The sequence below is a fragment of the Apteryx mantelli genome, chromosome 6, assembly GCF_036417845.1.
Source record: "Apteryx mantelli isolate bAptMan1 chromosome 6, bAptMan1.hap1, whole genome shotgun sequence".
In the NCBI taxonomy this organism is placed as follows: Eukaryota; Metazoa; Chordata; class Aves; order Apterygiformes; family Apterygidae; genus Apteryx; species Apteryx mantelli.
In genome coordinates this window covers 19,291,757-19,304,597 of record NC_089983.1, presented here as the reverse complement: position 1 = coordinate 19,304,597, position 12,841 = coordinate 19,291,757, and the positions used below count along the sequence as shown (strand labels likewise).

At 36.6% G+C, this 12,841-nt stretch overlaps 1 protein-coding gene across 1 annotated transcript in view; it reads right to left on the bottom strand.

The window, feature by feature from the left end:
• Window positions 1–12,841, bottom strand: part of HIBCH (3-hydroxyisobutyryl-CoA hydrolase) — a 47,253-nt gene that overhangs the window by 19,916 nt on the left and 14,496 nt on the right. The window contains exon 7 of the mRNA XM_067298946.1: window positions 3,061–3,139. Within this exon, the coding sequence (XP_067155047.1) occupies window positions 3,061–3,139 (79 nt within the window). The remainder of the gene's footprint in view (window positions 1–3,060; window positions 3,140–12,841) is intronic.

Sequence of the window (12,841 nt, the reverse complement as noted above, 5' to 3'; positions counted from 1 at the left end):
TTCACTTAGTTTGATTTATAGAGGTAAATAAAACTAAACTGAACGAAGGTCCTTTAAATCTTAAGAATCTTACAAATAGGGTAAATGAAGGTGCAGCTAATCCACTTTAAACTTACTCTGCTGCATAAGCAAGTCCACTATAGCTTCTACCATCTCCTATTGAAGGTCCTTGTCTTCCTTTCCTCTTACAATATTCCTCCTCCTGCTCCTGTTCCATAAATTCCTCTTAATTCTCTCAGTATGGCTTCCCACATCTTTCTACTTGATACCTAGTTTCTCTTATCATCTTTCTCTTATCGTATTTCACATACTTGAAAATTTTTCCTTTTGGCAGTGTTTACCAATTATTTCTCAAATCCCTGCTTAAATAAGCAAAGACCTGAATGTCTGTTGGACTGACCAAGCTTAAAAGCGTGTGTCTGGAACTGTGACTTGCAGTCTAAATTCTGTGACAGATGGAATAAGCTTCACGCTGGTCCCAATTGTAAAACTGTCTCTGCTGTTGCCCAGTGTAAGATAAAGGTACTACTGCTACATTTCTACCTTATCTTGCAGAGGTAGCTGGAGATTTTATAGTAAATGATTTATAGAAACCTGAAAGTTTAGAGGGCTATACAAAAAAGTGTCAATTATTATTATAACTGCACCTTACGGTTCACTTCTTACAACATACTTTTAGATTTTGGTCTTCCAATCCATGGTCTTTCCACACCCTCCTACGTATGAGATGCTTTTCTATGTTTTATCTGATCTATGTTAGTTTTAAACTCCTACAAACTGGAACTCCGTCTTCTATTTTTACTTGCAAAGTGGCATACATACATCACTCTGTATTTATGGTGGTGTATAAGTAAGTGCATAAATAACTGCATGAAAACACAGCAGCTGAATGAATGTTTTGTTTTCACAGAAAAGGTGCGATGCCTACCGAAATAAGTGAACATATGAAAAAGATCAATTAATACAATAGCTAGACAACTAGATGTTTTAAATGTACATCATAGAGATCAAAACACAGCTAAGCCCTTAAATCCAGATAGATTTCAGTGTTTTGGCTTCTAATTGATCCTGAAAGGGTTTAATTACTTTCTTCCCTAAGCAATTTCTAAGCTTTTCCTCCAGATATCTTCACAGTTTATTTTTGTTTAAACAAGTCCCTGTAAACATAAGAAATGTATGTAAAATACATCATCTTTGGTAACATAGGATTATCCAAATCCTTACCATTGAACAAGAAAACAACTATCTTTATTGTTAGAATAATTTTACATGTGAATCAATTTCTCAGTTTACATTTTAAAAAAAAATTTAGTTTCACTTTTGTTGTAGAACAACTGATTATGAATCTCACAAGTTTAGCAAATTCATGTAGCATTAACACTTGAACTATTACTAAGTTGTCCTTTAGCAGAGACACACACTTGGAAGACCACAATAGATTTTTTTTTTCCCCCTCATCCTAAACTTACTTGTTCAGAAAAATTACATGACACTATCTGCTAGCAGGAAACTGCTCTATAATTTTTTCAGGAGTTATAATGCTAATGAACTTGGTTATGGGGGGGGGAGAATTGTGGGGGGTTTGCTGGACCCTCACAGTTCATTTAGTATATTAAGAATTTCAGAATGAGTCTTACGAAATGCTTCGTACAGACTGGATATCAATAAACAGATAAAATGTGTAAAATATCTTTTAAAAATATGAAAAACATTGTATCTGCTAAGCATTAACAGATACTACCAAAATCTAATCATTAGCTGAGCATGCATTAACTTCAGCTGTAATGACATGGTTATATTAAAAACATTCTCAACAAAGCAGAATATTGTAACTTCTATCTCTTTTCAGCACTGCTTCCTAATTTTGTTCTATGATTTCTTAGTCTTAATATTATAAGACTGTTTGGAAATTCCTTACTAGGAAATAATGGTCACTACTTCTCACTATTAATTCTTTGAAGTGATACCAAGATAGAACCCATCATAGGTACATATGGGTTATTCTAAGCACAAGGTAAGGTTCTCTATTCTGAATAAATATGTTCAACAAAGCCACGTGATACAGACCTGCCTCATTCTCCCATTTAAAGGACCTAAAGATTGGAACAACTGGAACAATCCTTCAGTTGCTTTGCCTTTAAAAGATGTAGAAACTAGAAAATTTGAAGGAGAAAAATGCAGGATATATTATAGGTTTTGAGCACTCCTCAAACATTGTCAGCAACTAGGGAGGAGGGCTCTGGGCATGGAGAAAAAAATTAATGGTTGCAAAGAGGAGTATATATGCCTTTTACAGACAATAGTAAGACCAATGTGGCATATCACACTGGTACCATGATCATCTACAAGGGAAACGTGAATGATTTCATAGGAGGGTTCACTATACTCTGACTTTTCTTGAGACATACCACTATCTTTATATAGCTCAGAGACATAACATTTTCTATCATAGCTCTCTGAGAGTTGACAAAGGAGTTCTAGGATCAAACATTAGAAAGCACAAGGTAAATGTTGCTGTTTAAAAACAAAAAAACAAAAAACACCTCTGATCTTGCCTGCACACAATCTGTGCACAACTTCAGGGGGTCTACATTAATAACCTACAGGGTAAAGTTGTAATTTATCAACATTTGTCTCCTTAATGTTGCTTATCAGCTTGCAGTACAGTTAATTTGTCTCGTAACAGAATGAGTTCAAAATGGAAAGTGGGTTTGCACACTTGCACTGCAGTCCCCAGACTTTATCAGTCTAAACTGTAGCAAAGACTGCTAGTTCCTCGCATTGATTTCCATTTTGAAAAAAATTGTATCCTGATAGTCTTTATGTCAGTAAGTATAGACAGTAAGCCCTGGTTTGAGAATCTCAATGATCAACTTCCCAGAATACAGAGACAAGAAACTATTAATTTAATAGAAAATAATTTTAATATATGGTCATCTCTAATTCCATTTTAAAATACTTCATTACCTCCACTACTTTCAGGCAAACACATCTTATCCCAATTAAACGAACAATGGAACTTGAAACACATTAACACGTGATAATATGTTGAATACTTACCTATTGCTGTTTCTGGCATTGCAAAAAGTGTCTTTTCTGTAGCAACTCGGAAATGTCCATGAACTGAGAGGCCAACTCCCTATGAGTGGAGCACAAACCAAAGAAACTGTTATAAAATGGCAAGTAAAAATATTCATAACCATAATCCTAAATAACACACCTCCTGCTTCACTCTGAAATTAAACAATATTAGATTTATCATGCACACCTCTCAAAAACATTAAAAGGCCTTTTATGGTTCAAACACTAATAAAGCATCATACTACCTTTATGATTTGATTAAAAGAATTCAATGCTTTAACAATTTGCAGAGTCATACAGAGATTAACTTCAAAAAGCCCATTAGTGAAAGCAAGGACAGGAACAAGTGACTCCACTTTCTCCTTTAAACTACTAAGGGAGGTGACAACATCTTGCTAATGTCATTTTGTCTATGACTTTTGTACATCCAGCCGCCAACAGAAAAAAACTAATACCTACAGATTATACATGAATTCCATGAAGTTGTAATTATATTTTCAAAAGAATATTAAACTATTCTTATAATGTGATAATTACCAGCTATATCAATATAAAAGTATTAAAAAAGGAAAAGCCTTCAGCTTTATTCATTAAAATTCAAGGTATGTGGTTTGAAAGTCAGTTTTACTTAACCTGGCAACTCTGGCTCTCCAAGTCAGAAATGGAATCCACCTTGCTAGGTTTCTAGCCCTCTTTTGTAGCAATCTTTCCTGAGGAGACACTTTCTTCAAGACCAGAACTTCTCCTATTTTTGCATATCATGTTTTCTGATATTTTTTAAGCAGTGAACAGCAGCAAGGGCCAAGAAAAAAAAACATTTTTTTATTTCACACAAACTGAATGTTTAATAGGCAAACTGATGGATGTGAAGAGAAAGGGTTATCTGACAAAATTATTGCTACTTAGGTCACTTTGAGCAAGAGTATTTGGATTACTAGGCACAACCATAACATATGGGAAAAAGAGCCTCACTTTTTAAAGCTTATCTACATGATACATAACAATAAAAATGTGTGTTAGAGCCTAGCTGGTTACAAATACCCTCTATTGAATATTTCACAAGAAGCCGCTCTGTATAAATATTTTCTTTCTCTTCCTTTCCACTGCTTCAGCTTACTTCCTTTCCTAACTGTTAAATGTTCATTTGCTTAGTTCTCCTATCCATTCCATTCTCCTATTTAAACTAAATACATTTTAGAAACTTTGCTGAAAATAAGTCAATGTCTAGTGAAGATGGATCATGCTTAACTAATCTGACAGCCTTCTATGATGGAATGACTGGCTGGGTAGATGAGGGGAGAGCAGTGGATATTGTCTACCTTGACTTCAGCAAGGCTTTTGACACTGTCTCCCATAACATCCTCACAGACAAGCTCAGGAAGCGCAGGCTAAGATGAGTGGACAGTGAGGTGGATGGAGAACTGGCTGAATGGCAGAGCTCAGAGGGTTGTGATCAGCGGTGCAGAGTCTAGTTGGAGGCCTGCAGCTAGCGGTGTCCCCCAAGGGTCAGGACTGGGTCCAGTCTTGTTCAACTTCTTCATCAATGACCTGGATGAAGGCACAGAGTGCACCCTCAGCAAGTTTGCTGACGATACAAACCTGGGAGGAGTGGCGGATACGCCAGAGGGCTGTGCTGCCATTCAAAGAGACCTGGACAGGCTGGAGAGCTGGGCGGAGAGGAACCTCCTGAAGTTCAACAAAGGCAAGTGCAGGGTCCTGCACCTGGGGAGGAATAACCCCATGCACCAGTACAGGTTGGGGGTTGACCTGCTGGAAAGCAGCTCTGCCGAGAAGGACCTGGGAGTGCTGGTGGACACCAAGTTAAGCATGAGGCAGCAATGTGCCCTTGTGGCCAAGAAGGCCAATGGTATGCTGGGGTGCATCAGGAAGAGTGTTGCCAGCAGGTCGAGGGAGGTGATTCTCCCCCTCTACTCAGCCCTGGTGAGGCCACATCTGGAGTACTGCGTCCAGTTCTGGGCTCCCCAGTACAAGAGGGATGTGGCACTACTGGAGCAAGTCCAGCGAAGGGCTACAGAGACGATTAGGGGACTGGAGCATCTCTCTTATGAGGAAAGGCTGAGAGAGCTGGGCCTGTTTAGCCTGGAGAAGAGAAGGCTGAGAGGAGATCTTATCAACGTGTACAAGTATCTGAAGGGAGGGTGTCGAGAGGATGGGACCAGACTCTTTTCAGTGGTGCCGAGCGACAGAACGCGAGGCAATGGGCACAAACTGAAACACAGACACTTCCATCTGAACATGAGGAAAAACTTCTTCACTGTGAGGGTGACAGAGCACTGGAACAGGTTGCCCAGAGAGGCGGTGGAGTCTCCTTCTCTGGAGATATTCAAAACGCGCCTGGATGCAATGCTGTGCAATGTGCTCTAGGTGACCCTGCTTGAGCAGGGGGGTTGGACTAGATGATCTCCAGAGGTCCCTTCCAACCTCAACCATTCTGTGATTCTGTGACAGATTTTTAAGTAACATTTCTAATTTTTAGATATTAGAAAGATAGTGCCCTACCCTACTAAGATTACTAGTTGTCAAAAGTGTCTTCACAATATTTCATACTCTCCATCAGAAACAGTGGCATTAACTGGGTGATGCCTCCATTGACCAGCATTATGTTTGATAGGCTTTTAGGGAGAAAGTAGAACATCTTTTCATTTTGCTTATCAACAGATATCTTTGGGTGGTTTTTGTATTAAAATTTTAAAAAGTTATTTCTAATAAAAATGGCATCCATCCTCATGTGTTCTCCTCTGGCCTCTTAAAATTCTGCCCAGCATGAAATCATTATCACTGCTTATTCCATTAGGGTGATACATGATTAGATTTGAAAATATCTTCAGTTTTTTTCTGTAAAATGAATACCCACATATATCAATTTTTAATATAAATACATTAAGTTTTAAATATACCAGTTTAATTTTCTGAGAAATAGACATTTCAGATTTTTGGTTGTCATACTTGATTTTATATCCAGAGACTAAGCCAAATCTGTACACATGAAGTACTAAAGATTTAAGGAGGAAAATGAGTTTTGAACAAATATCTGAAACTCATTTGCCTATGGAACAATCTTATGTCTCATCCCTTATGTGTCCTTCAGCCCTTTCATTTGAGGACTATACCCAAATGCTCTGGTCAAAGGTTGTAGATCTCACTTGAGCAGCAGAAAAGGCAGTGGCCCTCTATTTAGTTCTCTTGTAAATGTAAAGTTATGTGACAAAATTCCATTGCCTCATAAAAAAGCTCTGTAGTTCTTAAATAAAGTGGAAACATAACGTCAACATATCTTCAACTCTGTATTAGATCACAACAGTGTATTTTCATTGCCCTGGTTAAAGCTTTTTCTACAGCAAGATAAAGTAAGATACTTTGCTGTTATTTTTATGCATGTTCAGCAATAACAACCAGCTTTTTATACAGAAAACTTGAAATAAAAAGCCCCCTTTGCTTGTTCTGATGCTTAATTTTTTTTTCATTTTATATCTTAGAATGCAAATAATGTTCATCATAAAGCAATTTTCTGGCTTTTTTCTACACAATCAGAAGTTTGTATACAAAGAAAGTCTCAAACTTTCAGCCTGAGTATTAAGTAATGAAGATGGAGTGCTAACTCCATGAAGAGAGGTTCTCTTCCAAGTTTGGGGGGGGGGGGGTGTAGAATGATAAAAATAACTGTAGAGTTTTTAATAGTAAAAAAGTTGAAAAAGGTAATTTTAATTAAATCAGATTTCACTTTCTCAAGCACTTAAACCATAACTGGATTTTTTTCCTACATAGCCTTCAAATTTTGTAGTATAGATAAGAGCTTAATTTCCAAAGTACATTTAAAAGACTGACTACAACTGTATTTTCTTCCTATATATTGTAAAGCAAATGGCACAAGTATATCCTTACTACTTTGAAGATCATTCCTAAATAATGCAACACTAACATAAAATTAGGAAAGAAAGATGAGTTACATGTTTAAGGGTACAAAGCAAATTATTAAACTGATGACCAAATGGTTTTGTATGATTATTTGCAACTTCCCAAATGTTTTTTTAGCACACTGTATGTGTTTAACCATCTCCATCCAATACAGAGATAGCTGCATATTAATGTAATAGTATTCTGTGTAAAGAACAAGCACCTTCAGTCAGAAGTCTAAATGTCTTTCATTTCTGCATATGACTTTTTTTTTGAACTGTGAAATCTTACACAGTCAGAGTCCCACCTAGGAGGCCCTTTGCACTATTAAAACAGCTACAATCACTAAATAGTCCCAGCATTTCCATATACAGGTCTAAATGCTATAATGTCTTTATTAAAATGCACTATATCCTGCAATGTCAGAATCCTGTGTTTCATGAACTTCAAATACATAGTAAAGCTAGTTTCTTCCTTCAGACTTTTCCCCAGGTAGTATATTTTCATGGTGAAGAAGGCTTGTTTTTTAATCAATCAAGACCATTTACCTTAATACTGGCAAGAAACTGAATGAGTATAGGGTTCCTGGCAGGGCTTGAACCACAAAAGAGGTGTGGCAATGAAGCAAACAAACCCGGCATAACACAACAAAAGTTACCCTTACTGGTTACACGGCTGAACATGGATGTGTAAAAAAAGCCAACGTGCAGCAATCTTCTTCTGTGGACAAGTTTTCAAAAGCATTAGTTCAAAAGGCGAAGCAAATGAGCCAATTGTTTCAGGCAGCACCAGGGACTTACAGTTATGTTGGACCAAAAGTTCTGTCACTGGTGTAAGAGCATTACCTCCTGCATCCAGACACCAGCAAATCTTAAACAGAATCAATATTAATCTTAGACTTTTCATCCTTAATACTATGGACCAGTCCAGAGAGCACACTCCAATGTTATCCGTAGATACTAACAGACAAGATGAATTAGTGTACCAGATCTATATAGCACCATGGATCAATCCCGACTAAGAATATCACATTATTTGACTGATGACATATAAATCAACATTATACAATTAAAAAAAAAATCATTAAAGAACAGAGCTTTTGGCGGAAAATTTTCAGTCATTTAGGCTGGTATTTTCCTATATAAAATAATAATTTTCACATGGAAGGCTTAGAAAAAATGTTCTTGAGATTTCAGCAATGCTAATTATGTATTAGAGCTTCTCAGTCCAAATTTCTACAGACCTAGAGAATAAGAACCAACGGACTTGAGATATACTATCTGCAATAATAACTAACTTTTTAGTCTTATTTTCCTTAAATGCCTAATGCCAAAAATGCAAGAAAGCTTGTGCCATGGTTAATAACCAACACTTGAATATCCTGATGCTTCGTGGCACAAACCGATGACACAGGACATTCCAGTCATATATTTTCAAAAGTTTACTTTTATCTTGGCCATAGATTCAAGCATAATACTAAAAAGGCCCTGATTTCTGAATATCTGATTGCCTGCAGTTTCACATTGCCCCTTTCCAAAAAAGACACACGTTGGACAGTGTGGTCTCATGGTCCAGTCTGGTCTACATACACCACTGCTGGACAACCATGACACAAAAATATCTTACCAAGAATAGCTTCTGAATGCTCGAGAGTTTTCTGGAATAACTTATTTTCAGAATTAGAAACATTTTCCTTGCTCCTTTTTCACCACTGTACATTACTTTCTAAGATTTATCTTTAGTAAGTCTACAAAGCTTCCTGGCATCAACAGTCAGCTATATCTGTTAAAAAATATTCTTTCATGTCAGAGGAAGCAAAACCTTTGTCAGACACAGATGTCTGGTGCAACAGAAAGAAAAAAAGTAAAGGGGGATTTAGATCTGAAAAGCCTAAAGCAAAAATTAATTAATTTTATTATTTTACTAGCTAGTGACATTCTTTTTTCTAATGCTAAATTTGAAAACATTCTTTCTCCCCAACATGCTTACATAACTGGTCATGTATGTTAAGAAAAACATAGTAAATGGTATTTTTTTTTATTATTCCATTCCAGTACAATTTTTGACATGATCAGATTATTGACAATATAAAGTACCAACAGTGAATCAAATTCTCAAAACAATATTGACTGGTTTCTGCCATTTATTGTATGACACATTTGCTGCCTTTCAAAATAATGCTTATATAAAGCTAAAAAAATGCTCTATGGACAGTTCTCTGCAGCTTTCTGAATTCAGCTGAACTGTAAAATTTATTTCCCATTTTTTCCCTGCAGCATTTGGCACTACAGGGAGACCAGTAAGCCTAAAGAACTTCCCTTTTTTCGTGTCCTCCAATCTGTTCTTATGGGAGAGGAGGAGAGGACAGGGAAGGCAAGAGGGAGAACTTTGGACAAAACAAAATATAGATGAAGTTTAGGAAATGAGAAAGAGCACCTGCATCCACAAGTATGAACAGGAAAAGAAAATCAAACGCTGGGAGACCAGCTCTGGCTCTTTGTCCCTGTGTAACACCTAAAAATCTAGCTACTAAGGCAATACATGTCCATCTCACCACATCTTAATGTGTGCAGGGAATGCAGGCGGGGGCAGAGGTTTCAGCAAGGTGCATCAACACATAACTAGGCTTTTAAGTTTTTCTCTAAAAACTGAAGAGAAAATTCTTGTTCTTAAATACAGGCACATGCTACAGAACTTTATTTAAACAGAGGCATAGTTACTTGGGATGACAGGGGTGAACTGAGGGGATTCTGTCATGATGTTTTATTTCTTAGGGAAAAGAATGCATAAAAAGTAGAAGAAAGGAGACAGCTAAATATTAAAACCCAAGGAGAAAATGAGTATTCACATTCTCCTGGAAATGAGAAAAATTAACAGGAATATGAGAGGATGGAGGATGTAGGCAAAGATAATTCTCTTCAGAACTTTTTTCCTTGATCTCTAATAAAGGGATGGAGAAGGAAATAATGGGATGAGAAAACTCTCAATACAGACATCTACACGGAGGCACAGAATTAGAGAAAAATAGTGGGACTCTTAGCAAGACAGAATTTGGTGTTAGACAGAAAGAACAAATCTGCAAGGAAGCCTGCACAATCTCTGCAATGACACACAGCTGTGCAGGGATAGAAAAGCTTTCCATGAAGCCACAAATAAAACCTCTTTTAAATACATACAAGCTTCATAAAAAATAATCTAGAAAGCACAGCTTAAAACCTCAACTTCAGTCTGAGTAGACAATTGATATTTGCTCTATGAGGTGGTCTCTCTCTTTCTCATTGCTTTGTGCAGGAATGCAAAGAACATGTAATCTGTGATTCTAATATAATAAGTAAGTGCAGTACCATTATATAATACCAACATCTGTGTGATTTATGTACAGGAAGTCCATCTTTCTTTTCTAGGTGGAAAATAGTGGTATCCATGTCTTTTCATACTCTACATCAAACAAGACAGTCATTGTAGTTTCAGAGGGGAGAAATGTTATAGAGTGAGGGGAGAGAAGTTTTATTTACTCTATCAGTACAGTTGTCAAACCTCTGTTTTAAAATACTTGTTCTCAAGATGGTGCTTTATGATGAGCCCTTTGGGGAAAAACATCACACACAAATCCTAGAACATTCAGCAGGTTTTTTTTTTAATAGATGTTAAGAGCTGTTTATATTATAGTCCGATTAACTACAAAATGAAGTGTGGTATTTCTCCCTAGGATCATATGCAGGAGCTTAGCAGGCAGACCAACATGCCAGATGGTAAATACACTGCAAGATCAGTAAAGAGTGAATCCTTTTTTCGTCTTGCTTCAACATTGTTTTCAACATCTTGTATTACAAAAGCGAAGTGGTATACAAGTCAGTCTAACAAAGACTGGTTTCTAAGTACAATAGATAGATAACTATTTGCAAAATCTGTATTCTATTTTTACAGTAAAAGCTACCTTCAGCTTTGAGGCATAGCTTCTATGTGGTACACATGCATGAGTTTTGAGAGGAGACAGGGAGAGAAGGGGGGAAAAGGGAGGGAGGGAGGGGGAGAGAATCAGAAAGCAGCTTATCTAGATTTAGTATGACAATTACTTTTGTGCAAGGACAGATTTTAGAGCATAAATTAAAACAAAACCAAGGATGTTTGAGCTTCAGTGAGTGATGACTGAAAAAAAGCCTGAGGTATTTAATAAAAAGGAAGGAAAAGCTGAATCAGGCCAAGAAGTAGTGAGCATATTTAACAATGACATCTATGAGTTCCAGTTTCCTAGCCATAAAAAGGGTTAAAAGAATAAAGTCCATTACATGATAGAAGTGCTATGCTAAGAAAAATAATTATTTTTCATGAACATTTAGGTGCTACAGTTATAAGCCACTCAAAGAAGTTCATGAAAAACTTGATATGTATATTATTAATAATAATAAGCAAAATTTAAATAGGATGCATTTATTGTTTGTGCACCATGCAAACAATAAATAAATAGCTGTTTGATCTGTAATATCCACGAATGGACTTCATAAAAGCATACTGTTCTAATTAAAGATTGTATTACAGGTGGGCAAAAAATTGAGGTTTTTACAGATATGGTTACTTCTGATATTTTCTAGCTTTGAATACATCTCAAACTCTGGTCTCTCTGCCTCTGTATAAAAGCTGTACGTACATGACTTAAATTAATACATTCTAAAAGCAAATGCAAAAAGCAGATGACAAGACATATTATAATATGAAGAGAAGTGGGGGAGCTTTGTTTATTGTTTTGCCTGTTGTATTTTATGTGCCTGAGAATATCAAAAGATGCCTAACTTGCAAGTAAACATTTACATAGCAGCTGCAATGGAAGTAGCTCGTAATACTTGTCTGGCTTCTTTCTCTAAAGATTCTCTATTAACAGTTCATAGTCCAAGTGAGATCATGCTGAAGTAAAGCAATCCGTTGTCTTAACACTTCCCACCTTCCTCTTCCACTCTTCGGTCACTTCAGCTAAACATTTGCATACTGAAATTCCAATATTTGGTGGTTTACAAGCCTTGGTTTTAGACACAGACTCACAACTTTTATTCAAATACCTTTAATGGAAAACAACAGGCAAACATCAAGTTTTATGTACACTGTGATTTTGATTCACTAGTCTGCAAAAGATACACAGTGCTAATGCCAGGCTGTTTGCTCAGAACAAAAGAATTTGTTCGTGTTTGCACAATGTGTGGCTAGATAGCCATACCTGCAAATGGCGCAGAGAGAGCAAGGGCAGAGCCTTCTCTGCCACTTTTACACCACAGGAAGCTGTTTATAGTAGTGAGCAGATTAAGGTTGTTGACCACTGAATTTTTAGGACAGATATGATTCTTCCCAAAATCAAACTCTTCTGAAGTCCTCACCAAGACAAATGGACTTTAAATGATACCAGAGAATAATTACAGAGCAAAGATACAAACTTCGGCTAAGCAAATTTCTGCCTAAAAAAATCTACACATCAGGAAGAGATCTGGGTATTTACAATGAAAGTCTTTATAAGCTACTAGAATCTTTTGCTGATCAAATCAAATGTCACCAACACAGGAAAAAAGAGCTAAAAAGTAGGTACTCAGTTCACTCTTTCTACTACAACACCGAAAAAAAAAAAAAGGAGTAATTCTGAATCTGTAGTTCAGAAGGGAAGGATGGGCAGATGTACAGGAGAATTTTTTTCCAATTCATGGAGAAACTGTAGAGCAGGTTCAGAAATTTGCCTGCATCTTACTCTCTGAAACCTCTAAATAATCCTATGATTTAAATTAAAATGTTGTCACTTAATAAGTAGCACTCTGAAAATGTTTTAAATTCTGGACTGCAAAGTTTCTGATGCTTCCCCACTATG